Source organism: Ceratotherium simum, chromosome 27, assembly GCF_057802395.1.
Source record: "Ceratotherium simum simum isolate JZ-2026a chromosome 27, ASM5780239v1, whole genome shotgun sequence".
NCBI classification, from domain to species: Eukaryota; Metazoa; Chordata; class Mammalia; order Perissodactyla; family Rhinocerotidae; genus Ceratotherium; species Ceratotherium simum.
Window position 1 is genome coordinate 2,682,914 of NC_141926.1, and position 27,004 is coordinate 2,709,917.

Consider the following 27,004-nt stretch of genomic DNA (forward strand, 5'->3'; position numbering starts at 1 on the left):
CCGGCCTTTCACGTTAAGTATAATGTTAGCTGTCGGGTTTTCGCAGGTGTTCTTTATCAAGTTTAGGAAGTTCTTTTCTATTCCTATATTTATGCGAGTTTTTTGTCATGAATGGGTGTTTAATTTTGTCATATGCTTTTTCTGCACTCATTGATCTGATCACATGATTTTCTTTTCTTTAGTCTGTTAACATGGTAGATTACATGGATTGATTTTTGAATACTGAACCAGCCTTGCATCTCTGGAATAAACTCCACTTAGTCATGGTGTATAATTCTTTTCATATATTGTTGAATTTGATTTGCTAATATTTTGTTAACAATTTTTATGTCTATATCCATAAGATATATCAGCCTATAATTTTCTTTTTTGACTGTTTTTGTCTAGTTTTGGTATCAGGGTCACATTAACTTCATAAAATGAATCAGGGCACACTCTCCTCTTTTATTTTCTGGAAGAGATTGTTTAGAATTGGTGTTAATTCTTTTTTACATATTTGATAGAATTCCCCAGTGAAACCATCTGAGCCTGGAGTTTTCTTTTTGGGGAGTTTTTAAATTAAGAATTCAGGGACCGGCCCAGTGGCATAGTGGTTAAGTTCGTGCACTCTGCTTCGGTGGCCCGGGGTTCGCAGGTTTGGATCTCAGGAGTGGACATATTACCGCCTATCAAGCCATGCTGCGGCGGCGTCCCATATAAAGTAGAGGAAGATGGGCACGGATGTTAGCCCAGGGCCAGTCTTCCTCAGCAAAAAGAAGAGGATTGGCAACGGACGTTAACTCAGGGCTGATCTTCCTCACGCACACAGACACACACACACACACACACACACACACACACACACACACACTAAATAAATAAATAATAAATAAATCGATTAAATAAGAATTCAATTTCCTTAATAGTTATAGGTTATTTAAATTACCTATTTTATATCAGCTTGGTTGCGGCAGTTTGTGGTTTTCAAGGAATTTCTTCATTTCATCTAAGTTGTCAAATTTATCAGTGTAGAGTTGTTCATAGTATTCTCTTATTATCCATTTGATGTCCTCAGAGTCTGTAGTGATCTCTCCTGTGTCAGTTTTAATATTGGTAATTTGTGTCTTCTCTCTTTTTTCTTTGTCAGTCTTGCTAGAAGTTTGTTAATTAATTAATTAATTAATTTTTTATTTTTATTTTTTGTGAGGAAGATCAGCCCTGAGCTAACATCCACGCCAATCCTCCTCTTTTTGCTGAGGAAGACCGGCCCTGAGCTAACATCTATTGCCAATCCTCCTCCTTTTTTTCTCTTTTTCCCCAAAGCCCCAGTAGATAGTTGTATGTCATAGTTGCACATCCTTCTAGTTGCTGTATTTGGGATGCCGCCTCAATGTGGCCAGACAAGTGGTGCATCGGTGCACGCCAGGGATCCAAACCCAGGCCACCAGTAGCAGAGCAGGCACACTTAACCACTAAACCATGGGGCTGGCCCCTTGCTAGAAGTTTGTTAATTTGTAAAAAAGTTTTCTCAAAGAACCGGTTCTTTTTTTCATTGATTTTCTCTATTGATTTTCTGGTTTCAATTTCATTGATTTCTGCTCTTATCTTTACTATTCCTTTCCTTCTGCTTGATTTGGAGTTTATTTTGCTCTTCTTCTTCTAGGTTACTGAGATGGGTGTGTAGATTATTGATTTGAGACTTTTCCTCTTTTCTAATGTCTGCATCCGTGCTATAAACTTTTCTCTCTGCACCGCTTTAGCTGCATCCCACAACGTTTGATGTGTTGTGCTTTCATTTTCATTCATTTCAATGTGTTTTGAGACTTTCTCTTCAACTCATGGATTATTTAGAAGTGTGATGTTTAGTTTCCAAGGGTTTGGAGACTTTTCTGTTACCTTTCTGCTGTTACTTTCTAGTTTGATTCCACTGTGATCAGAGAACACACTTTGTATGATTCCAATTTTTAAAAATTTGTTGAGGGGGCCGGCCCGGTGGCGCAAGCGGTTGGGTGCGCGCGCTCCACTGCGGCGGCCCAGGGTTCGCTGGTTCGGATCCCGGGCGTGCACCGACGCACTGCTGGCAAGCCATGCTGTGGCGGCGTCCCATATAAACTGGAGGAAGATGGGCACGGATGTTAGCCCAGGGCCGTCTTCCTCAGCAAAAAAAAGAGGAGGATTGGCGGATGTTAGCACAGGGCTGATCTCCTTACAAAAAAAAAAAAAAAAAATTTGTTGACATTTGTTCTCTGACAAGGGATATGGTGTATCTTGTTACATATCTGTGGACACTTGAAAAGAGTGTGTATTCTGCTGTTGTTGGGTGGAGTGTTCTACAAATGTTGATTAGATCCTGTTGGCTGATGGTGATGCTGAGTTTCTCTATATGTTTGCTGATTTTTTGTCCATTGCTGAGAGAGATGTTGAAGTTTCCAATTATATTGTGGATTTGTCTATTTCTACTTTGAGTTCTAAGTTTTGCTTCACATATTTTTCAGCTCCATTGTTTGCTGCATATACATTTAGCCTTTTATGTCTTCTTGGTGGGTTGACTGTTTTATCATGATGTCATAATAAAAGGGTCAATTTTCATTGTTCTGATCATTTTTTTTGCTTTGAAGTTTACTTTATCTGATATTAATATAGCCACACCTGCTTTCTTTTGATCATTGTTTGCTTGTATATCTTTTTCCATCCATCCTGTTACTTCCCATCTACCTACATGGTTATATTTGAAGTGAATTTCTTGTACACAGCATATAGATGGGTCGTTTAAAAAAATCTACTCTGCCAAATTCTGTCTTGTAGTTGGTGTATTTAGACCATTTACATTTAATGTAATTATTGATATGTTAGGGCTTAAATCTGCCATTTTACTTTTATTTTCTATTTGCTCTGTTTTCCATTTTACTGTTTTCTTTTTCCTGCCTTCCTATGGGTTACCTGAACATCTTACAAAATTCCATTTTTATTTACCTATAGTGTCTTTGAGTGTATCTCTTTGTATAGCTTTTTAGTGGTTGCTCTAGGTATTACATTATCTATTCATAATTTATCAGTCTACTGGTGTCAACATTTCAATTTCAGCAATTCAGCAATTCAGCAAATTTCAGCAATTTGAGTCCAGTGTAGAAAACTCACCTCTCTTTACACCCTTTTAGCTTCCCCCATTTATAATATAATTTTCTGTTTTTCTTTTTAATTTTTTTTATAGTTCTTTTTTTGTTTTTTTTTTAATTTTTATTTTTTATTTTTTTTATTTTTTCCCCAAAGCCCCAGTAGATAGCTGCATGTCACAGCTGCACATCCCTCCAGTTGGTGCATGTGGGACGTGGCCTCAGCATGGCCAGAGAAGCGGTGCGTCGGTGAGCGCCCGGGGATCCAAACCCGGGCCGCCAGCAGCAGAGCGTGGGCACTCAACCACTAAGCCACCGGGCCGGCCCTATAATATAATTTTCTTAAATATTTATTCTAAATACATTTAGAACTACATCAAACAGTGTTATAATTTTTGCTTCCACTGTCAAATATAGATTTATAAAATTCAAGAGAAGAAAGAAGACGTATTTGTTCCTCTTTTTACTCTTTTCATTGTTCTTTCTTCTTTCCTAATGTTCCAGAATTCCTTCTTTTATCATTTCCTTTCTGTTTAGAGAATTTCCTTTAGGCATTCTCTTAGGGTATGTCTGCTGGTGACAAATTCTTTTAGTTTTCCTCCACCTGAGAATGTCTTGATTTCCCCTTCATTCCTGAAGGATATTCTCACTGGGTACAGAATTCTAGGTTAGCAGTTCTCCTTTTTCGGCACTTGAAAAACGTTGTGTCATTTGTTTCTGACCTCCATAATTTCTGAAATTTGGTGTCACTGGAACTGTCTTTTCTATTATAGGTAAGGTGTCAGATCTCTCTCACTGCTTTCAAGAGTTTTCTTCATCTTTAGTTTTCAGAAATTTTACTATGATATGTCTTGGTGTGAATTTCCTAGTATCTAACCTATTTTGGATTTGTTCAGCTTCCTGAATCTATAGGGGCTTATGACTTTTGCCAAAATTTGGGAACTTTTCAGTCATTTTTTCTTCAAGTACTTCTTAGCCCCATCCTCTTTCTCCCCTCTTTCTGGGACTCCAATGCCACAAATCTTTTGCTATAGTCCCCCAGGTCCTTTGGGCTCTGTTCACTTTTTTCAGTCTGTTTTCTCTGTGTTGTTCAGATCGGATAATTTCTTCTTCTTTTTTTTTGTGTGTGAGGAAGATTAGCTCTGAGCCAGCATCTGTTGCCAATTCTCCTCTTTTTGATGAGGAAGATTGGCCCTGGGCTAACATCTGTGCCCATCTTCCTCTACTTTATATGGGATGTCGCCACAGCATGGCTTGACAAACGGTGAGTCTGTGTGTGCCTGGGATCCGAACCTGCAAACCCCGGGCCACCACAGCAGAGCTCATGCACTTAACCACTACGCCACCAGGCCAACCCCAGATTGGATAATTTCTAATGTTCTGTCTTTCAGTGCATTTAGTCTTTCATCTAATCCCTCCATTGAGTTTTTTAAATTCTAGTTCTTTAGTTATTGTATTTTCAGGTGGCTCTTTTTTATATCTTCTATTTCTTTGCTGAGACTTTCTATTTCTTAACCGAGACTTGCTATTTTTCCATTTGTTTCTAATGTGTTCATAATTGTTCATTGAAACATTTTTATGATGGCTGCTGTATTAGTTAGAGTTCTCCAGAGAAACAAAACAAAACCAAGAGAAGATATATATGTGTGTGTTTTTATCTTAAGGAATTGGCTCACATGATTATGGAGGCTGAGAAGTTCCAAGATCTGCAGTCAGCAAGCTGGAGACCCAGGAAAGTCAATGGTATAAAAAAAAAGCCAGCAGGCTTGAGACACAAGAAAAACCTCAAGGCTTCTGACAGGGAGAGGGGACCTCTTCATGGCTCCACACTCAGAGCTCACCCATCACCTCTGCCCCTCCCCGGCCTCCAGAAATTCCTCCTCCCACATCCAGGACCAAGGTCGAGGTCAGGTCTCTGCCAACACATGCAACGGAGGGGGCCAGCAGGCTGGAGGACCACCGCCATTACAGGTTCCGGCTCTGCTCCTGCTCAGGGGTCTCCAAGGGCTTTATGGAGTGGAGTCCCCTCCCTTCCCCTCCACATCTTCCCTCTTTCAGGCCAGTGTCCACCCACAGGGTCTTCCCATACAGCATGACCCTCAGTGGCCTCTCCTCTGCCAGGCCTTTCACCCAGAGCCAAGAGGTCAGGCCAGCAAGGCACCAGGAGGACACCCTCTCTAGATCCCACCCCTGGACCTGGACCCAGTCAGAACCTGGGATTGTAGCCAGAACTCCTCCTACTGAGGGGGATAAAAGCGAGCCACAAACAACTGGCACCACGAAAAAGCCCAGAGGGAGAAACACCAGGCACTGAACAGAGGAGAAAATTACTTTGGGGTGGCTGGGCTCCAGGCAGGGGCTTCCCACCCCTGACTCAGCGAGGAGGTGACAGACAGAGAAGGGACGGAAGGACACGGCAATGCTGAAGCCAGAATCAGACATTGGTGTCTGAGCTGTGGATGCCGAGGGCCCTGATGACCAGAACTGGAACCAACAGAAGCAGCACAGAAATCCCGGGAGAAATGTGTCTCCTGACCCGGTCTCAGGGTGTCTGTGCCCAGTGCACCCCAGTCACGAGCCCTGGCCATGCTGTGACCAGCTCCAACTGGCCAGGCTGTGGGCACAGGGTTCTCAGGGCTGCACTATGCTACTGACATCGTCTCCAATGTGAAGAGTCCCCTTCACAAAGAGGAGCCTGTGTTCAGAGGGGCCCGAGGGACCTTCTCTGCTGGCAGCCCATCAGACAGCCCAGGGCACCAGAAGGGGAGCCACAGTGTCCTGGGTCACCCTCCAGTCCAGCACCACTCTTCCTCTGAACCCCGGCTCAGCCCCCCATCCTTGTGCCCTGAAGAACCCTGGTCCATATGGTCACAAGTTGCAGTCCTACCAACCTCTGCCAGGGCCCGCCCTGGAGCAGGGTCAAGACATGCTTATGAGTGGACGGGAGGATGAGCCTCCCACCCGGCCAGGGACAAGGGATCCAGCCTAGGAAGTGCTGATGGTCTAGCGCTGGGAAAAGTGCCACCCTTGAGGACGGGGACAGGGCTCTCCACAGCACGAGTGCAGAAAACATGTAGGGAGTTTCCAGGCCAAAGAGCCTCTGGTGGGCACCCCTGTCCCAGCGTCCTCAGCCTTCCTTCCGTGACCCTGAGCTCCTGGGCAGGCCCTGGCCACTCATGGGCCCTGCAGGGTCTCTGAGGGACTGGGACCCTGGGCCACAGCAGGTCGTGGAGGCATGCATGGAGACCATCCCTTCCAGAACGCAGAGTGGGGGCACACCCCCACCTGCTCCTGTCCTGCCGAGTGCACAGAGAACAAAGGAGAAATGTGGCCTGCTCTGGGGTTGAAGGGTAGTCCCCTGCAGATTATGTGTGAGGGTGAAGAAACGGAAACCCCCCAAACATCCCTCAACGGAGGCAGGTTAGAGGGCAGACCTAGCTCCCCATTGATGACAGACGCACCCCCCGGGGGAGACGGGGCCGAGTGCAGGGCCTGCATGGTGTACATTATATGTTGCAAGCTGCAGTGCAGTACGTGTAGGGTGACCAATTATTGTGAAGGAAAAAAGAGAAGAAAAAAGAAGACCTCTCCATCTGGAAGGATCATAACAGGTGTGAGCCCTGGGGCAGGGTGTGGCGGTGAGATGGGGGTTTCACTATTTAATCTGTACGCTTAAATATGGTTTGAATTGTAATAATGTGCATATATTAGTTTTATATTGAAAATAGGAAATAAAACATAATGGAAAATACTCACAATACCAATCAAAATGTCAGCAGACGTGTCATCGTGGTGTTCTCAGACACATTAACGCAGTGATGCCACCACGAATGCGGCGTGTCCCAGACAGCCAGCCCTGTTCCCAAGGCTCCTCTGCGGGGGCTCTGGGTCTGGCGCTGTGGGAGGGGACAGGGTTCTTCGAGGGGGCATCCTAAGGAAGCTCATCCAGCAGCAGGAAGACACGGCAGTTGCCCATTCTAGCCAGGAGAGGGGGCCGTCTGGTCATTTTGTGGGTGGCACGTGTCGTTGGTTTTGTGCTCACACACAACTTGGAAGGTTTTGTCTTTTCTGCTCACAATTCCACCGTCACAGAGTGGCCTTGTCTGAGGCCATGCTCTGTGAGGTCATTGATGTCCACCAGGAGCAACCCAGACCTAGCTGTGAGGCCGGGTCAGCTCCGAGATGTCGGGGGCTGCCTTCTCCCTCCACATTTAAAGCATCAATTTAAGTATGGTCAAGAGAGCGGCAGGCCGGGTGTGGGCACGGGACAGGCTGCACACGGACAAGAGCCTGAGGACCAGCGGGTCACTTTGTGGTCCTCTTGGTCAGGCCCAACGCAAGGGCTACCTTCTTTTTTACTCCCACTGCACTTTGTTTTTGGGAGAAGAATGAATGTTCATTCATTCACACACCCAATGGACAACACAAAACATCACCACTACTCTTAGTTAGATGGTCACTGAAATGGGGGGGGGCGGGTCACCATATTCCCTTCCCCTGCCCTGGCTGCACATTCCAGATGGAAGAGAGCACTGTCCTGCCAGGCAGTCTGCCCCACGGTGCCCCGGGACCACGACGGTCAGGAAGAGTGGACAGGACACCAGCCTCTGTTGCAGCCTAACCCAGCCCTGCCTGCCCAATGGCACCTGAACCCAATCGGGATCAAGCTGTGGGTCACTCCATCAGGCCAGCAAACAGAGGATGACCACCAGGCCAGGGGGGACCTAAACTCTGAGGGTGTGGGGGTTCTTGCAGGGAGTGCCAGCCAGTCCTCACTGTGCCCACGCCAGCCCTGGGCTGGGTTGGGCAGGGCTGGGGTTCATCAAGAAGCTTCAGAACGGCCCTGGCGGGGTACGGATGCTACTGGCTGTGCAGCCAGGGCCGGGGGACGTTTGGGCTTGCCAGGTGGTTCCATGGCGGTGGAGAAGGCCTCTTTAGGTGTTGCCTTTTGTTCCCACAGGGGACCCTCCACGTATGATCTTAGAGCTTCCTGGGGTGTCTGTCGGTGAGGACAGGCGGCCAGAGGTCCACCCGGGCCCAGCACCGGTGGCCAGCAGAGCAGCCTGCACATCTCAGGGTCTGATCCTGGTGGTGGCCTCAGGGACTGAGGGGGTCACCAAGAGGCCAGCTCCTCTGACGCCCATTTCCAGACCACCAGGGCCCCCTCACCAGATGGCATTGGTCTCCGGCAAGCTGCATCAGTGCACACAGGGACCCTGAGATTGATGGGAAGGTACCTTCACAGGAGTGTCCGGGGCCACGTCAGTGCTTGTCCACCCAGCTGGGTGGAACTTTCCGTGAGCCCCACTCCCACACTGCCAGGGCTGCATACTCCGGCCTGCCAGGGCCCCCTCCCTGCTGTACGGGTCCAGCAATGGGAAAACTGTCCTCCAGAGGAGCAGGAACGGTCCCCGGAACCCCCACAGGCCCCTCTGTTGGCAGGAGCAACAGGGATGACGGGCGGGGAGTTGGGGTGAGCCATGGGTCAGGCCACGTGGTCAGATGACAGAGAGGCCTCCACCCCAATCGCTCTGGTCCCTGTAATAATTTTAAACCTGGTGTCCTTGGGGCCAGCCCCGTGGCTTAGCGGTTAAGTGCGTGCGCTCCACTACTGGCGGCCCAGGTTCGGATCCCGGGCGCGCACCGACCACCGCTTCTCCGGCCATGCTGAGGCCGCATCCCACGTACAGCAACTAGAAGGATGTACAACTAAGACATACAACTATCTACTGGGGCTTTCGGGAAAATAAATAAATAAATAAATAAATAAATAAATAAACCTGGTGTCCTCATTAAAAAACAAAGCTAACCTCAATAAGAGGAGGAGAAAGCAATCAAGACAATTTACTCCAACGTGGGGGAAACGATCCCACTGCCATCATCAGTATTCTCTTCCCTCCACTTTAAAAAAATAAAAAATGAACTCAGAATAAGTATTCTAAAATATTTAGAAAGACATTCCATGATCATGGATTGGAAGAATTAATATTGCTAAAACATTCACACTACCCAAAGCCATCTACAGAGTCAATGCAATCCCTATCAGAACTCCAATGGCATTTTTCACAGAAATAGAAAAAAAAATCCTAAAATTTGTATGGAACCACAAAAGACCCCAAATAGCCAAAGCACTCCTGAGAAAGAAGATCAAAGCTGGAGGTGTCATGATTCCTGACTTCAAACTATATTACAAAGCTATAGTAATCAAAACAGTACGGTATTGGCATAAAAACAGACACATAGATCAATGGACCAGAATAGAAAGCCCAGAAATAAACCCACGCATACTTGGTCAATTAATTTACGACAAAGGAGCCAAGGATATACAATGGGAAAGGACAGTCTCTTTAATAAACTGTTGGGAAAACTGGACAGCCACAGGCAAGAATGAAACTGGACCAGTATCCTACACCACACACAAAAATTAACTCAAAATGGATTCAAGGCTTGAACTTAAGACCTAGACTCCTAGAAGAAACTCCTAGAAGAAAACATAGGGGGTAAGCTCCTTGACATTGGTCTCGGTGATGATTTTTTGGATTTGACACCAAAAGCAAAGGCAACAAAAGCAAAACCAAATAAGTGGGGCTACATCAAACAAAAGCTTCTGTACAGCCAAGGAAATCATCAACAAAGTGAAAAGGCAACCTACTGAACAGGAGAAAATATTTGCAAATCATATATCTGATAAGCAGATAATATCCAAAATATATAAAGAACTCATACAACTCAATAGCAAATGAACAAACAATTTGATTTAAAAATGGGCAGAAGAGCTTCCAGGTGGGTGAACATGTGGAGATTTTGGGAGAGTGGTATGCTCGGAGAGGGCACAGAAGCCCTGTGTACTTTCCCCATCCCTTGCCCTACGAATCTCTTCCATCTGACTGTTCCTGAGTTATGTCCTTTTATAATAAACCAGTGATCTAGTAAGTAAAATGTTTCTCTGAGTTCAAAAAATTGGGGGGGCCAGCCTGGTGGCATAGTGGTTAAGTTCGTGCACTCCACTTTGGTGGCCTGGGGTTCTCAGGTTCAAATCCCAGGCACAGACATACGCAACGCTCATCAAGCCATGCTGTGGCAGGCGTCCCACATATAAAGTAGAGGAAGATGGGCACGGATGTTAGCCCAGGGCCAATCTTTCTCAGCAAAAAGAGGAGGATTGGCAACAAACATTAGCTCAGGGCTAATCTTCCTCAACAAAAAAAAAAGGGTGAGAATCTGAAAAGACATTTTCCAAAGAAGACATAAGATGGCCAGTGGGCACATGAAAAGCTGCTCAACATCACTAACCATCAGGGAAATGCAAATCAAAACCACCATGAGATATCACCTCGCACTTGTTAAAGAAGCTATTATCAAAAAGACAAGAAATAACAAGTGTTGACAAGGATGGGGAGAAAAGGGAACCCTTGTGCACTGTTGCTGGGAATGTAAATTGGTGCAGCCACTATGGAAAACAGTATAGAGGGTCCTCAAAAACTTAAAAATATAACTACTATATGATCCGGCAATTCCACTTCTGGGTATTTATCTGAACAAAACAAAAACACTAACTTGGAAAAGACATATGCACCCCATGTTCATTGCAGCATTATTCACAATAGCCAAGATATGGAAACAACCTGAGTGTCTATCAATGGATGAATAGATAAAGAAGATGTGATATACCTACACAAGAGAATATTATTCAGCCCTAAAAAGGAAGGAAATCTTGCCATTTGCAACAACATGGATGGACCTTGAGGGCATTATGCTAAGCGACAGAGAAAGACAAATACCATACGATCTCACTTATATGTGGAACCAAAAATAATAATAATAATAACCCTGAACTCATAGATACAGAGAGAACAAACAGATGGGTGGTTGCCAGTGGTGGTGGGGGGTGAAATGGGTGAAGGGGATCAAAAGGTACAAAATTCTGGTTATAAAATGAATAAGTCCTGAGGATGTCATGTACAGCATGGTGACTACAGTTAATAATACTGTATCGTAAAAACAACAAAAAAACTATTTTAGAACAGTTTTATATTTACAGAAAATTCGTGAAGCTAGCAGAGTTTCCATAAACCCACCTGGTTTCCTGTATCACTAACGTTTTGGTTAGAATGATACATTTGTTACAATTAATGAACCAATACTGATACATTAGTATTAACTGAATAAGCCACAGTTTACTCAGATTTCCTCTTCCTGTCCCAGGATCCCACGTGACATTTAGTCGTTGGATCTCCTTAGGCTGCTCTTGGCTCTAACGGTTTTTCAGACTTTCTGTGCCTTTGATGACCTTGACAGTTGTGACAAGTACTGGCAGGTATTTTGTAGAGTGTCCCCTGCTGGAATTTTCTGGTGCTTTTCTCATGGGTAGAGGTAGGGGTTGCAGGTTTTGGGGAGGAAGACAGAGCTGAAGTGCCCTTCTGCCACCTGTGTCCAGGGCTCACACTGTCACCATGACTCACCACTGTTGGCGTTGACCGCGATCACGTGGTGCAGGGTGTCTGTGAGGTTTCTCACTGCAAGGTTGCGCCCCGACCTCATTCTGCACTTTCACACGGCAGTCACCAGGCCCAGCCCAGGCCACATGGGGAGGGGAGTGTTATGCCCCCCAGGGTCTTCCCTCCACTTTCACCCAGCACTGTCCTGTGGGACAACCCCTGCCCTGAGCGCGCCCCCTACCCCTCCCTCCACCGCCCCCACCGAGGGCCCCACTGTAGTAAACACCCCCTAGATCTTTTTCCTCATCCTTCTCCTTCACCCCTACCCTGGACGCCACCCCCCAGCTCCTGAAGCCCCCACGGAACTCCCTCCCCCTCCCCGGCCCTCCTTGAGCCCCGCCTCCACCTCAGCCCCGCCCCAGAGCGCCCCGCCCGAACCCCACCCCACTGAGCTCCCCACCCTGACCTGAACCCCCCACGCCTAACTGCACCCCTCACTCAGCACCCGCTTCCTGAACCCCTAGCACCGCCCCCAGCCCCCTCCTGTACTGAGTTCTTAACCCCACCCCACCCTGAGGGCTCTTCTCCCCTCACCCTGACTCCCTAACCCCCCACCCAGCAAGACCCCCGCCACGAGCGCCTCGTCCTCCCACCCAATACCCTCTCTCGGGGAGGGCTTCCCTGCCCCCTCCTCCCCGCCCCTCCCCGCCCCCGCACGTCACGCAAGGACCCTGCGCACCCCCCACCCCCAGTGCTCCTCAGCCACCCACTCCCCTGGGCCCCTAGTCCGTCCACCTGACCCCTTTCCTGCTGGTTTCTGGGGGGCCCCTTCCCCTGGTTCCATGGCCCTCTCCTCCCCGGGGACCCTGATCCTGGAGACCCTGGATGGCTCGGACCCAGCCCGGCAGCTGGAGGAGGAGCGGTGGCAGCCGTCCTGTGAAATCCGTGAGACCCTTTCTCCTTCTCCCCAGGCTACCGCCTTTGAGGGTGTGACCAGGAGAGACCACAGGCTGGGGTCTGGGGACCCTGTGGGAGGAGGGAGCATGGGGGTGTCTGAGGGACCCACAGCTGTGGGTGGACACAGATGGAGGCAGGTGCTTCTGTAGGTGGTGGCCCCTCTGCCCCTGGGGAGACCCCCTGCCCTCCCATTTGTGGGCAGAAGCCCACCTGAGCCAACACTGTGGTGGGGGTCCGAGCAGGGAGGGACATGCCACAGGCGACACAGCAAGCCCCCTCTCAAGATTGGCACTCACCACGGGTCTTCCTGCGCCTTGATCTGGGTCTGGAGGGGTGAGTGTCACTGTGGGGGGTGGGTGGTCTGCTCCGCCCCTCATGCTAAGGGCCAGGGGCTCCCAGGCAGAAGCTGACCAGAGATTTCCTCCTTTGCTTATGCATGTCCTGTCTCCTGGCGTGGCATCCCGTGGTGGCTGCCCCAGTTCTGGACCCAGAGGAAGAGCCCAGCATGGACATCATCCTGGTGGGCTCCAGCGAGCTGTCTTCCCCGCCTTCACCAGGGCCCCCCCGAGGTGAGGGCTCATGCAAGTCTTGGCCCCATCACTCAGGACGCTAGCTCCAGGCCTGGGCAACGTCTGGGGTTCCAGGTTTTGTGTGGATGCTCGGGCAGGGGTACAAGGGCCCCAGCCAGGGCTTCCCCCCAAGCTCGGATGTTTAATGTGTCAGGAAAGGTGGAGGGGAGGGGGCGGTGGGGGTCCTCTGGCTCCTGTGACTTCAGAAGCTCAACCTGGGACGCTCACTTCTAGGCCATGTTTAAATTAGAGGTAGGCAGAAGAAGGAAGGGTCCACTTCTTATTTTCTTTTCCAGATCTTATTGCATATGAAGTCAAGGTTAACCAGCGAGACATAGAAGGTGAGTGACTGTACACCTGCCCATGCCCAGGGAAAGGGGAAAGGCTTGCTGCAGCCTCATGCAGTCGTCCATCCTGAGAAGAAGGCAGTGAACACCACTGGTGCAGTGCTTGTCTCCCTCCACCAGCCCCAAGGCCCTGGAGACTTCATCTAAGGTGTCAGTTCAGCGTCTTTAGTATATTCACAGAGTTGTGCACCCATCACCACAGTCTGATTTTAGGACACTTTCATTACCCCAAAAAGAAACCCCATACCCATTAACAGTCACTCCCCATCCCTCACCCTCCCCTTAAGCATTAGGTAACCATGATTCTGCTTTCTTGATGGATGGATTTGCCTGTTCGGGATCCCTCGTGTTTCCATATGCAATTTAGGATCAGCTTGTCAATTTCTGCAAAAAAAAAATCCGGCTGGGGTTTTGAGAGGGATCTGTAGACCAATCTGGGGAGGCTCCCCATTTTAACACTATTCAGAGCTCTGATCCATGAACGTGGGATACCTTTCCATTTATTTAGATCTTTAATTTCTTTCAACGACGTTTTGTGGTTTTCCGTGTGCGGGTCTTGCACTTTGTTAAATTTATTCCTTAGTCTGTCGCTCTGGTTGACGTTGTCATGACACGTTGCACTTTGGATGTCCCCTTAGACATGTGCATCTGCTGTGGAAGCTTCCAGGTGTACACACAGCACCCTCTGTTTGAGGGAGGGATGTGCGCTCCCTGCAAGGTAAGCAGGGAGGTGAGGGGGGTGGCTCCTGGAGGCCGGGAGCAGAGGAGGCACTAGCTGGGCTCTGCTCTCCCCAAGGACAGGTTCCTGGATTGCCTCTTCTTGTACGATGACGACGGGAACCAGTCCTACTGCTCCATCTGCTGCTCCGGAGAAACGCTGCTCATCTGCGAAAACCCGGACTGCACCCGGTGAGGCGAGGGCCCGGGGTGGGGGTTGGGGTGAGGGCCAGAGGAGCCCCTGCCCACGAGCCTAGGAAACTCCCATCCTTCTCAGCCACACATCCCGGGTGCGGAGGGATTTCCCTACAAAAGGATGACATTCGCCAAAGCTTTCCATTTCCATCTCAAATATCTCATTTGGTGCAGACCCTTGACAAAAGATTTGCATTTCCAATTTTTCTTTCATTATTATTATCACCAAGACATAGCTGTTCCCTGAATTGTTACGTAGGGCAGTGATGGAAACCCCGCACCCCTGGGGCCACTGGTCACAGCAGGAGACAGGCAAGGGTATGTTGGTTCCTTGTTGCATGCCAACGTGAGCTCCATCCATGGTCCCCTCCCTCAGCCGTTCTGGACCATCCTCGTATTTACAGCTCCCCCCTCCCCAAACCCTCCCCCACCAGCTGGAGCTCCTGCGCTTGGTTTACTGGGAGACCCTAACTGTTTCTGCAGGCACTGGAGTTTGGGCAAGACAGGTGGCTTAGGGGGTTCTTTGAAATCTGTCGTTGTCCATGAATCCCCCACTGTCTTCTGCAGACCACTTGGTTCCTGTGGCTCTAGGTCCCTAAGAGGGACTGGTCCCTGGGTCCACAGCCTTGCCTTCCCACCACGCAGAGTGCAGAGACCACAGGGCCAACTTTGTATTTGCACCTGAGCCCGAGTGTGCTTCATCGATGGCTTGCTCCGAAGCAAGGAACAGGCTTTCCTCTGCCTGCAGACCTACCCTCTGAGATTCCACCTGATGGCCGAGGGAACGTCATTTCAGTCACTGTGGTTTTCTGTTTGACTCTAGGTGCTATTGTTTCGAGTGTGTTGACACCCTGGTCAGCCCCGGGACCTCAGAGAAAGTTCAAGCCATGAGTAACTGGGTGTGCTTCCTGTGCCTGCCTTTCCCCCGCAGCGGGCTGCTGCAGAGGAGGAGGAAGTGGCGGGGCTGGCTGAAGGCCTTCTACGACCGGGAGGCGGTAAGGAGCCGCGCAGCTCCAGGGACAGACGGATGTGCAGCGGCCCTAACTTTGTTGGTTTTCTCTGGTTACTGTTGCAAAATGCCCATCTGCTCTGATTCGTGGTGAAGTTAGAGGCTTTTAAGCAAATGCACATTTCTCCTTTTCCTTTTTGATAACAGGTTCCACTACAGACCATAGATGGTCTATTTTTTAAAAATTATTTTAGCATGGCAGTTCTGTTTCTTCCAAGCCTGGGAAGGAGGCATCTGTAGCAGGCGAGAGAGGGGCTCAGCCGAGGTGTGCTTCTAAGTCCAGCAAGTGGGAGCAAACGCTGGGGCAGAGGCACAGACATGGGACCTCTCGAGGGTCAGGGGGCTAGGCAGGGGCTGTGGCCTCATCAAAGGGGGTTGAACTGTGTCCCCCCCAAGGACACATTCAAGTCCTAACCCTGCTACCTGTGACTGTGACCTATTTTGGAAACAGAGTCTTTGCAGATGTAATTTAGATAAGGATCTCAGGATGACATCCTGGCTGAGGATGACCTGAGAGGCAGACCTCTGTCTGCAGGTGCCTTTATGGTCTCTTTGGAAAACAAGGCACGTGTTGCTCTTTATAGAGCCTTCTTTTGGGTACATGCAGTGGCAGCAACCTTCCATCTCAATGTAGAAAGACCCCATGCTGGCAAGCTGCAGGAGGATTTTTACTCAGAACGAAAATGAAGTTGATACTCAGAAATGTTATTGATGCTAGACCAGTGCTGGAGTGTCGGGAGGGGATGCGCTCGGCTCCTATGGCAAAGGACGCAGGGAGCAAGGACGGGTGTCCCAGAGTGTCCATCAGAGCTCACCTCTGCTAGGACCCTCCACCCTCCTCACCTGCCCACCTCCTGCAGGCAGCCCAGGACCACTGCCTTCCCCAAATTCATGGGCTCATTTACTCACTGTCCGTGCTGGGCGCTGTCCCATCTGCTCGAACCCCGGTGCGGGCAGCCCCCTGCTCAGGCCAGGTCCCCCACAGTCGGCAGCTCCATGCCCTGCTTGCCAGTGGCCAGACACCACCCAAGTGCAACCTCCTGGGGGGCAGGGGGCTCTGAGGGTGCTTTACAAATGAAACAACCCAGTCTCTGTCCCAGAAGGGGAGGGCGGGTGCTCTCCACTAGCCTCCCTGTGACCTGTGTCCTCAGTGGGGCTCCTTCGAGGCTGAACTTGAGGTGCTGCCTCTCGGCCCAGCAGGTCCCAGTCTACGGCCTGGGAAAGGCCTCACACTGGCAGCTTGGGGGGACTGGCAGCTTGGGGGGGACTGGCAGCTTGGGGCCCACGTTCGGAGCCCCCAGTGGGGAAGGAGAGGAACTGGGTGAATCCCACTCTTGTGCATATTCAGAGTCCCCCAGATGTGAGACTCTACCCAAGAAATACAAGGGAAGTGTTTCCTCCGGGATAGAATTATGTTCCTTCACAGTCAGAAAATCCCTGCACCTGCCTTTCCGTTGCTGGAGGTGGCCGAGGTCGGGGTCAGGGTGGGAGACCTCGGCCTGGGGGGCGGACGGAGTCGTCATGGGGGTGGAGGGGAGGGGCGGGGTGATCAGGGTGGGGCCAGCGGCCTCTGCAGGTGTGCCTCAGTTGTCCCCTTCATCCAGGAGAGATGCCTCTGCAGGGCAAGAAAGAATGTTCCCTGTGACTGACGGCTCTGTCACCAGGGAGTCGTCAGAATGTCCTTTTTTTTTCAAATTTGGAGGAGAGTCCCCTTGAGATGTATAAAACTGTGCCTGTGTGGAAAAGAGAGCCAGTCCGGGTACTGTCCCTTTTTGGTGACATCAAGAAAGGTGAGTGCAGTGACGTCCAGAGGATTCACAGTGGAAGATGCCCAGAGCCAGACCCACAAGGCACACGATGTGTGTGGGGGACCAGAATGTCCCCAGGGTCTCGCTCGCTGAGCGTCTGGGGCTGAGGGCTGAGCACTGAAATGACCAGCATTTTCAGGATGCAGGGAGGGGGGAGGGTGCAGGAGCGCCTAGACCACACTCCTTTAGAAGAGACGCCGTGGGGGAAAGTGCATCACGTAAGCAGGATGGTAGGTGTGAAAGGCGTTAACGAGGCCACGGGCTGGCTCTCTGCCCAGGCTCTCTGCCTGGGATGGCCCTGTGCATGGCCACCTAACACCAAGGTCCACTTTAGATTCCTCCACACACCTGACCACCTTGCAGGGAGGCCCTGCCCCTCCTAGGGGTCCCTGCACCCTCCTCTCCACCCAAATATCCCGGCTCACCTGGCCGGCCACGTTCCAGCCTTACCTGGGGGTTCTGCCCCTTCTGGACCCTGCGCTGAGCCCCACCTGCTGGTGCCTTTGGAAATCCTATGGATTCTTCTGGTCCCAGCAGACATAAGAAGAAGAATCCGTGAAAATGCTGCTTAGTCTCCTGCCAAATGGAATCTGGGGATCCGCCCACTTCCAGCACTGTGCTGTGTGCTTGGTGTAGTATCACCGTGGCCTCACATGAAGCCATGTCAGGGATGCGGGGCCTGAAACCCGCACAGAGTGGGTGCAACTTCCCAGGTCATGCTGCTGGGGGTGCTGAAGGAACCCCAGAGTCACGGCCCGAGGCCGCCCAGCCTTCGTCTCCCCGCCCAGACCATGAGTCCCTTAGTCGGACTTGTAAGATCCTTTCTGGGCTTGTCTTCCTTCCTCCAGGCTGCAGACTCTCCCAGGCCAACACAGGGCTCCTGCCGCCCACACTCTTCTCACACAGCCTGGCTGGGTGACATCAGCGTGGACTCCACTGCCCGGCAGATTTCCTAACCCAGAGCACGACACTGCAGCCCAGGAAGGCCTGGTTTTGCAACAAATGGCTTGACTTTGTTAAATTGCTCCTCAGTGGAGTTTGCTTACTTAGCTTGTGACGCAACACATGTCTCCATCCTTAGTCCTGTCATGTCGTTAGGACGATAAAGTTTGCTCTTCGATGACAGGTGTGCTTTCTGATCAGTCGTCGGCCTTTTGATTCCATGTGAAAATCAACACTGGCCCTTCTGTGTCCTTGCTTCTGTCCACCCAGAGCTAACGAGTTTGGGCTTTTTGGAAAACGGTTCTGACCCAGGAAGACTGAAACATTTGGATGATGTCACCAACACAGTGAGGAGGGACGTAAGTACTGCTCGTGTTCCTCCAGACGCCAGGGTAAGAGCAGGTGCGAGAGACCCGTCTGGGGGTCCGTCGTGGATTGGGGGTGGCAGGGGGAGGAGGCTGGGGAGGGGCAGCTGCACAGCTCTGTCCCCAGCCAGGCCAATGTGGGGGGTCTCGCAGGAATTAGCACCCCACTGGCACAGCCGCTGGCTGTCACCCCACAGTGGAAGAGATGACAGGGGCATTTTTGTGGCCCCCACGCTGCCCACAGCCCAGGGCAGAGCCATCAGCCAAACCTGTCCAGCTCGTTGGATTCCAAGGGCCAGTCCCACCCCCTGGATTGGTGCTGCCCAGAGAAGGGGTCAGCCCCCCACCCTCTCTCTAAAGTAAAAGTGCTGAGTCTTGAACTAAACATCTGCTGATGAAACATCCTCCGGACACTGCAACAAAATGTTCCGGTTCCCTCGAAGGCTACTTCCTGCTGCCCCGGGATGGTGGCCTTGGAGGAAGTGCCTAAAAATGATTCGCAAGCACCCAGCTTAGCCACGAGCCCCTCAGCACAGATGGCAAAGGGCCAAGAATCTTCGTCCTGGGGGCCTTGGGGCAGGGGGACCCTGATCTCTTGCCCCCATGCCAGGACACAGCCTCTCACACAAGGAGAGAAGATTAAAGCCCATCGTCCTGAGAGCCTGACAAACATGGGCAGAGGGTCTGGGGGTACCAGGAGCGCTTGCCATCGAAGGGGCAGCAGCAAGGAAAAGGCCAATGTGGGGGTCTGCTCCGCCTCCCCCCACCCCCCGCCGTGTACCTGCCAGGGCCTCACAGCTCTGCTGCTCGTCTGGCCGGGGAGCCTGTGTCCGAGGGGCTAGCCCTCCTCTCTGGTGGCCATCTAGCTCCATCACCCCCTCCGGAGGTCTCCCCTGCCTTGAGGCCCAGGACAGGCCTCTTTGTGGGGGAGGGTGCACCTCACATGGCCCTTGGACCTGAACCCCATACCCCATGAACTTCATTACCGTGGGCTTCGCCCAGGACCCCACGTCCCACCCTTGTCCCGACCCCTTCAGACGCCCCACCATGGAGCATCTCTGGAGCCCGCGTTCTTGTCCCAGACCCTCAGGGCAGGAGGCCTCCCTCTCAGGGCTGGACGTTGGAGACAGGGTGCACGACGGGGACAAGAGGCCCGCACACATGGCTGGGCTGCAGGAACATGTCAGACAGGGGATTTCCCTGGATGTCCTGGGGTGACAGTGTAATGGAGCTGTTGCGTGAGAGCTGTTCTCGCTCGGCAGGGAAGATTATAGCCGAGCTGTTAACCTCCAGCTGCTGCTGTCATGTCAGGGCACGTCTTGTATTTTCCAGCAACACACACAAAACCACGAGAATCCTTGGGGATCATTGTGTCTTCCTCCTAGGAGCGGTGCTGTAAGGGCACCATCTGGAATCAGCTGATTCTGAGTGCTCCGAGGAGGGCCAGCCTCTCCTCAGATGACCAGAGCCGGGCTCTGTGCATCCCCGGAGCTGGTGGCGACTGAGAAACCGCAGCGTCAGGTCCGACCGAGTGGGCCTCCCTGCCCGCCCCTGCCCTGGGTCCTGCAGGCTGAGCGGGCCAGCTTTGTCGTGATCACGGGGTCAGATGTACAAGGTGCCTTCGGCCCTGTGGTGACCACTTGGCACTCAGGAGCCCCCGGTGTGCCCATGTCCCACAGGTGGAAGAATGGGGTCCGTTCGACCTCGTGTATGGCTCTACACCCCCCCTCGGCCATGCCTGTGACCATCCTCCTGGTAAGAGACCTCGGTCTGCTCACATTCCCGGGCCCTCCTGTCCCCCTCAACCCCCTTCCATGCCACCTCAACCCTCCTCAGGGGGGTGAATTGTCTGCATTTTTCGTTGATGAATCGCTGACTCACATAAATTGTCCATACTCAGCGTGCACACTTGGTGGGTTGGGACATGCGTATCCCCGTGAAGCCATCGAGAGCGCAAGTGTTTCCATCCCCCGCAGAGACTGCCTCGCACCCCTGATCCTCCCCTTGTGCCCCCTGGGCGACCTCGGTGCTTGGCGTCTCTGCAGCACGTTTCCTTGGAATGGAATTATTTACCCAAGAAGATAGCCCGTGCTCTTCACCGGCCGGCTTCTCTCGCACCTGTGTCGTTTTAACTGCCTCTGTCCATTCTTGACACCGGGGTGCAGGGGTGAGGCTGGGGTCTGCGCTCGGGGTGACATCAGCCCTGTGGCCTTGAGACCCATTTGCTGTTGGAGGGAGCAGCACCACCCTGGGGAGCAGGCGACACAGGGGTCCAGGCCGGCCACTCTGGAGCAAAGCTGTCGTGGTCCCCCTGCCCCCGCCAGCGCCCCTAAGCCCTGCCCTCGAGCCCTGTGTCCCCGCCCTGGGCAGAGCCCAGACCTGCCTGGACTCGCGCCCCCCAGGGTGGTACCTGTTCCAGTTCCACCGCCTCCTGCAGTACGCGAGGCCCCGGCCGGGCAGCCCGCGCCCCTTCTTCTGGATGTTTGTGGACAACCTCGTGCTGACCGAAGATGACCGGGATGTGGCCACTCGCTTCCTGGAGGTGCGTGCAGGCGCTGCGGTCCCAGGGGTGCCAGCCAGGCCGGGGCCTCCCCAAGGGACACTTTGGCCTCTTCAGGGGGTGACACAACTTAGATCCCAGCCCGGGGCCTGAGTTTTCAGAGCTCGCAGGGCCCATGAGGCACAGACCGTGCCCGGCCTGGCGGCCTCGGGGGGCATCCCCTTCAGGCACCACACACTCAAACACACGTGTGAATACGCTACACACTCACACACGTGTACATACATCACGCACCACAGTACACAGCACACGAGTCACTAACACACCACACACCTGCGCAGCATCGCACGCACACACACACACTCCCCACGTATCCAAATCCTGACCATTCGAGCAGCTATTTCTGGCCTCAGTGACGGGTCCATCCAGGGCTGACCTGGCCTGAGTCCCTCCCCGTTCCCCCACACACAGGACAGCCCCTGGCCGGGCCTGGTGTCCCCTCCTCTCGGGACGTCTCCCCCACGTTCCAATGTTCACAAACTTACAGCAGAAAGTCTCCTACCCACCTGGCCCCCACCTGTCCCCACGCCCTCATCTTCAGTGTCTTCATTACCTCCAGGTTCCTTTACACAAACACTAGCAAATCCACCTACGCTGTCGCTCTGCACTGCCTCTTTTTCACTTAACAATCGCCTTGGAAATCCTTCCTTTGCAAAAGCACCTTCCTCATTCTTAATTTGTGTGTTTCACTTTGTGCAGTTTTAGTTGTATGGACATAAAATAACGTATTCAGCCTGTTCCCTGTTGATGGATACTGGGTTTGTTTCTGATCTTTTGCTGTTACAAACAACACCACGGCAAGGGAGCGTGTGTGGGACTCCCTGAGGGATCAGTTCCAGCAGTGAGACAGCTGGATCAAAGGGTAAACAAGGGGTCACTTGCCCAGCTGTTGTCCACCTGCCCTGGGCAGGGGCCATGCCAGTCCACAGTGCCCCCAGCAGGGGACGGACGAGGAGCTGTTTCCTGTCTCAGCCACAGAGGGCCCCAAGTTCTCTTCTACGGTTCTTATTAGGGGCGTTCCCAAGTCCCACCTGTCTTTTCCCTCCAACGGGAATTAGAATCTTCCATTTTATCATCTGACTGGTTTGGATTTGTGTACATGAAACTCTTGATTTCTACACATTAATTTTGCTCCTGCTGCCTCACTGGACCACCTTATGGATTATAGTAGTTTTCAGTCGACTGAATTAGACCTGCTATGTGTTTGAGCAGATCATCTGCAAATAGTGACAGTTTTTTCCTTCTGATTTTACACCTGGGATGTCTTTCTCACGTAAGATGTTGCTGGTCATCTTGGACAGTGTTGGATCGTAGTAGTGACGGGCATGCCTGTCTTGTTCCTGACTTTCACTTTCCAGTGTTTCCCTATGAAGCTGATGCTGGGACGGAGGCTGAGGTTGATATATTTCATTATGTTAAGGAAGTTTCCATTGATTTCCTTTTTTTTCTTTTGAACGATTTCATCAAGAATAATTGTTGAATTTTGTCAAATGTTCTTTCTGATGTCTAGGGAGATAATTAGATAATTTTCCTCTTTAGATGTATTAATAGGCTATAACATACAGATAGATTTCCTAATAACGAACCATCCTTGCATTCCTGGAAAAAAGCTCACTTAGTTGTGGTGAATGGCCCTTTTAACTTACTGCTGAATTCTGGTGAACAGCGTTTCATCTAGGATTTTCACTTTGATAAGCACAAGAGAGGCTGGTATGTAGTCTTTTTGTTTTGTGCCATCTTTGTTGGGTTGGAGTATCCATGTTAAACTGGCATCATAAAAATAGTTGAAAAATTGACAGAATTCTCCTGTGAAATTGTCTGGATGGGTGGTTGTTGCTGTTGTTTTAGACAGGAGTAGCTCTTTTGTAGAAACTGCTCTATTAAGATTTTCTGTCTTTTCTGAGATCACTTTGGTAAGTTATGTTTTCCTAGAATGTAATCTGTTTACTTATAGTTATAGAAATCACTTTCACAGAGTTGAGCAAAGTGGTCTCATGGTTGGTTTTTCTTCCTTCCATGTCTGTGGTTATTTCTTCTCCTTCGGAAGTATGGAATTTTAAAAATACTGACGTGTTGTCACATGGCAGTCAGGAACAGGTTCATAAGCTGCACTGTTTATTAATAAAATATATGAATAGGTAATCATGGGTCAAACCAAAAAGCTCGATTTCCAAACCTAGGCACCAGTCACCCACAAACTCGGAGGACAGCAAAAATACTAACTTCTGATCATTCTGTGCACATGTTTCATAGGTCAAACTTCACCCCAAATCAGAAGTAGGCAAAAAGGGAACTTCTCATATTTTCTGTAACTGCTCCCATTTTGCTGTGGAACCTCATTCCTGCTGCTGGTAGGGAAGAATCTAGACCTGTCAAATATAGGTACTGTCTCTTCCAGCTCTGGTGACTGATGGTACATCAGGTGTGAGTCTCCCCTCTCAGCCAGGTGCCTGGACACAGGAGGAGGCTATGTGTCCAGGGGCAGTGGGGCTTGGGAATGGTCCACAAGGGCCCCTCAGCCAGCCCCCATGTCCAGGGAGGTGGAGTCAAGAGCACCTCGTGTTGGGTGTTGGGGACTAAGTGACCTCTTGCCTCAGTTTCTCCTCCATGCCTCTCTCCCTTCTGCAGCTCTCCCTCCCAGCGTTGGTAAGTCCATCTTGCCTCCCTCGCGCTCCTCCCCCTGTCTTCCCGTACCTTCTAGGAATACTGTGACCCCAGGATTCCAGGCAGCCCACTTGGCTCCTGACCAGGATGGCGAAATGCTGGCATTTTAAAAAACCCTTCTTTCTGCCAGCAAAGCCTCTTATCTCCCTGAGACAAAACATCTCTTGGCTCAAAGACCAAGGCCTTCTTTATCCTTCACAGGAATCCACCTCCGAGCTGGAGCAGGTGGGGAATCCCCGGGCCGTGTGACCTGTGGGAATGAAAAATCTACTGGTTAAAAGTTTAAAAGTAGTATCTCGTATTTCTTCCTCATAAGGTGATTTACAAGAAAAAAAAATGTGACATGTAAACGATGTCAACTGGGAGATGTTGTCAGTCTAGAAAGACTGTTGACCTTATTCTGAGGGCTAGACAGGGTTCCCACGGTGGCTGAGGCCTGTGAGCACCAAGGGGGACAGTGGTCATTGTCCAGGTGACCGTAATCCCCAGCCGATATTTCTACCCCTCAGACCGACCCCGTGACCATCCAGGACATCTGCAGCAGAACCATCTGGAATGCCGTGCACGTGTGGAGCAACATCCCAGCTGTGAAAAGGTATTTCCTGTGCATTCAAGGTCCTTTGGAAGCGTGGAGGGACCCTGACCCAGCGTCGGGTTCACCAAAGAAACAGAAGTCTGAGAGAACGGGGAGTTTTCTAGACAGCCATGCACGGAGCAGCCTCCGTGTCCTGGTCGGGGGCTGTGTCTGGTGGGCCTTCAGGCCACTCGGAAAATTCTAGACATGGTCAAGGTCAGGAATGCCCCCTTCCACTTTGGGGACCTTTTCCCAACTTTTTGCACAAATGCCTCCTGAGGTTCTCATCTCAGGACAAACTCTTGGATGTGAGCCACATGGCCACGTGCGTTCTGGCCCTAGTACCCCCTCCTCAGCCTTCTGGGGCACCTGCCTCGCCCTACACACACCAAACATTTCACACACCCGCTCACACACTCACTCTCACATTCACAGGCACCCACTCACACTCACTCACATGCTCACACAAGCCCATGCACACTCAATCACACACCCAGGATGCACTTGTGGGCTGTGCTGAACTTCCTTCAGTCCCTGAAACACGCCATGCCTCGGGCCTTCACGCATACCCCTCCTCCACTGCCGGAATATTCTGGCGACTGTTCATTCTCATGAACATTCTCCCTGCCTCACCCGCTCCCCGACCACACTCACTGCCCCTGGTCTGGCCAACTCTGCTCCTCCGGGCAGGCTTTCTGCTCCCAGGACACCTGCCCTCGCTCTCCTGTCTTCCCTCACACCATGTCCCCCCCGGAGCCCTTGAGGAGCTGGCCATCTCCCTTCCCCCGCCCCACAGCACCTGGCAGGGGCCCTTATGTTGAACGTTGACGGCATCTTCTGGAACAGCTAAGTTATGTCTCCTCCTCCTGACAGTGAGTTTCTGGAAACTTCTTCCCACCCACCTCCCAATTCCAGCCTTCTCCCTGCTGGCAGCGTGGCATGAGCCCACTGCCCCACCTGCCCAGGCTGGGCGCTTGCCAGGCCACACCCAGGGTTTGGGGTTAGGTGCAGCTAAGGTGCAGCAGCTTTCCAGAATGTTAACTTTTCGGAGGCCTTGAGAGTCATCCCGCCTCTTCTGTGTGCATCTCCCCTGCCCCCACCCCACCAGCTCCCCCTCCTTCCCCTCAAGGAAGGTGCCTGGGGAGGCGAGCGGGCGGGCACTTGGTTCCCAGAAGCAAAGCTGGAATCCGGCTTCTTTGCAAGGGCGTTTTCCTTTCCGGCTGGTGTTGTCTTAGTAGTGAGGAGAGAGACCCACACTCACTGAAAGCAGACATCGTTAATCAGCAGCTGCCGCCAGATGGCCAGGGTCCAGAGGGCCACATCATCTCTCCCTCGGAAGGTCGAGCCGCTCCGGGGGAGCAGGCGGGGAGAGAACCCGGAGGGGCACTACGTGTTTCCGACACCTCATTTGTAAACGGAGAAATGTCCCCCGACTCCAGTGAGGTGCTGGCGAGCAGGAGAAGGGGGTTCCGGGGGCCCCGTCCTTGAAGCCTTGTCCCCAAGGGTTGCATCAGATTGCAGGCCGGGGTGCCATGTTCTCCCCGCCCGCCCGCCCCCCACGCAGGGCCTCCAGCACAGGCAGCCACAGGACCACGGGGGACGTGCCCAGTGCCATGCGGGGGCTTGGGTGCAGCAGAAGCCTCGGGAACGACACACAATGCGGTTTGCCAACCTTTGCCAGAGGGGTCCCGCCCTTTCCTCTGTGTGGGTTTGCTCCGTGATGGCTGAAAGTGGGACCCGTCCAGCTGGGCCAAGGGTCTCGCCTTGGGGACCCTCTCTGCCCCCCACTGCCCTACCTGCCTCTCAAGGGACCGGCTCCTCCTTGGGGGAGGCGGGAGGTGTGGGGGCCATCTCGTCCCCTGCCGCCCTGGAAGAGCTTGTCATTCCACTACTGGGTGAAAAAGTCACAGGACATGGTGGGGTCTTCTGTGGATGTTTATCTCGGAGACCTCCGGATAATCTAGGGAGACCGGCACCAGCCAGCCTTCCTCGTGGGAGCCCCTTTCCCATCCACTGTCCTGCCTGGCCCTCAGGGAGCCCCTGTGGTGGCCGGTTGGTAACGAGCCCCCTTCTCTCCTCCCAGCAGGCACTCAGCCCTGGTTTCCCAGGAGGAATCCTCCCTGCGGGCTCAGGACAGGCAGAGAGCAAAGCCCCCCACCCAGGGGCCAGCCAAGCTGGTGAAGAATTGTTTTCTCCCCCTGAGAGAATATTTCAAGTATTTTTCAACAGAACTCACTTCCTCTTTATAAATGAGTCACTATACTTTGAAAAAAAATGACTTTTCCTAGAACAAAGACAACTTTCCTTATATTGTCTCTTTTTTCCTCTTTGTTATTTCATCTGCTTGACGGTGGATTTTCCATGGTTGCTACAGACCCGTCTTCCCTTTGGGTCTGGAGACGCAGGGCCCCGACCCACCATGCCCTTCAAAGAATGGGGGGAAACACCCCGTGTCTAACCAGGACGAGCTCCTGATATTACAGTTATAGTGTGCTGCTGAAAACATTTGTGTGTGTCAATTGAGAAGTTAAAAATATATTTATGGTGATGAGTTAGTGGTCATTTTTTGGTGGTGGTGTGTATAAGCACAGCCTTTATTTTCCTCTATAGGACATGGGGGTGCACGTGAGGACAACGAGCAGGACACGTTCTTATAAGTGCTTGTTCCACGTGCTCCACACTCACACACAACCAGTGTCGTCACACGACTGCCATTTGCTGTTATAGTTAAAACCACCTGATTATAGCCTCGCGAACTGTCCCAAAC

The 27,004-nt window shown here is 51.6% G+C and overlaps 1 protein-coding gene across 1 annotated transcript; it reads left to right on the top strand.

Annotated features, from left to right (window-relative positions):
* Positions 1-14,041: 14,041 nt before the first annotated feature.
* On the top strand, positions 14,042-26,682 carry DNMT3L (DNA methyltransferase 3 like). Its single transcript, XM_014786880.2, has 9 exons — positions 14,042-14,121; positions 14,200-14,312; positions 15,139-15,310; positions 17,027-17,114; positions 18,345-18,433; positions 20,119-20,194; positions 20,842-20,981; positions 24,173-24,258; positions 26,321-26,682. The coding sequence occupies exons 1-9, from the start codon at positions 14,044-14,046 to the stop codon at positions 26,484-26,486; spliced, it is 1,008 nt and encodes a 335-aa protein (XP_014642366.2). The 5' UTR covers positions 14,042-14,043; the 3' UTR covers positions 26,487-26,682.
* The last annotated feature ends 322 nt before the right edge of the window (positions 26,683-27,004 follow it).

Coding starts and splice junctions, on each gene's coding strand:
- DNMT3L (XM_014786880.2), top strand. CDS start 14,044: ATGTGCATCTGCTGTGGAAGCTTCCAGGTGTACACACAGCACCCTCTG. Junction 15,311..17,026: donor CCTTCTACGACCGGGAGGCG/GTAAGGAGCCGC, acceptor TCAAATTTGGAG/GAGAGTCCCCTTGAGATGTA. Junction 20,195..20,841: donor TGCCTGTGACCATCCTCCTG/GTAAGAGACCTC, acceptor CGCGCCCCCCAG/GGTGGTACCTGTTCCAGTTC.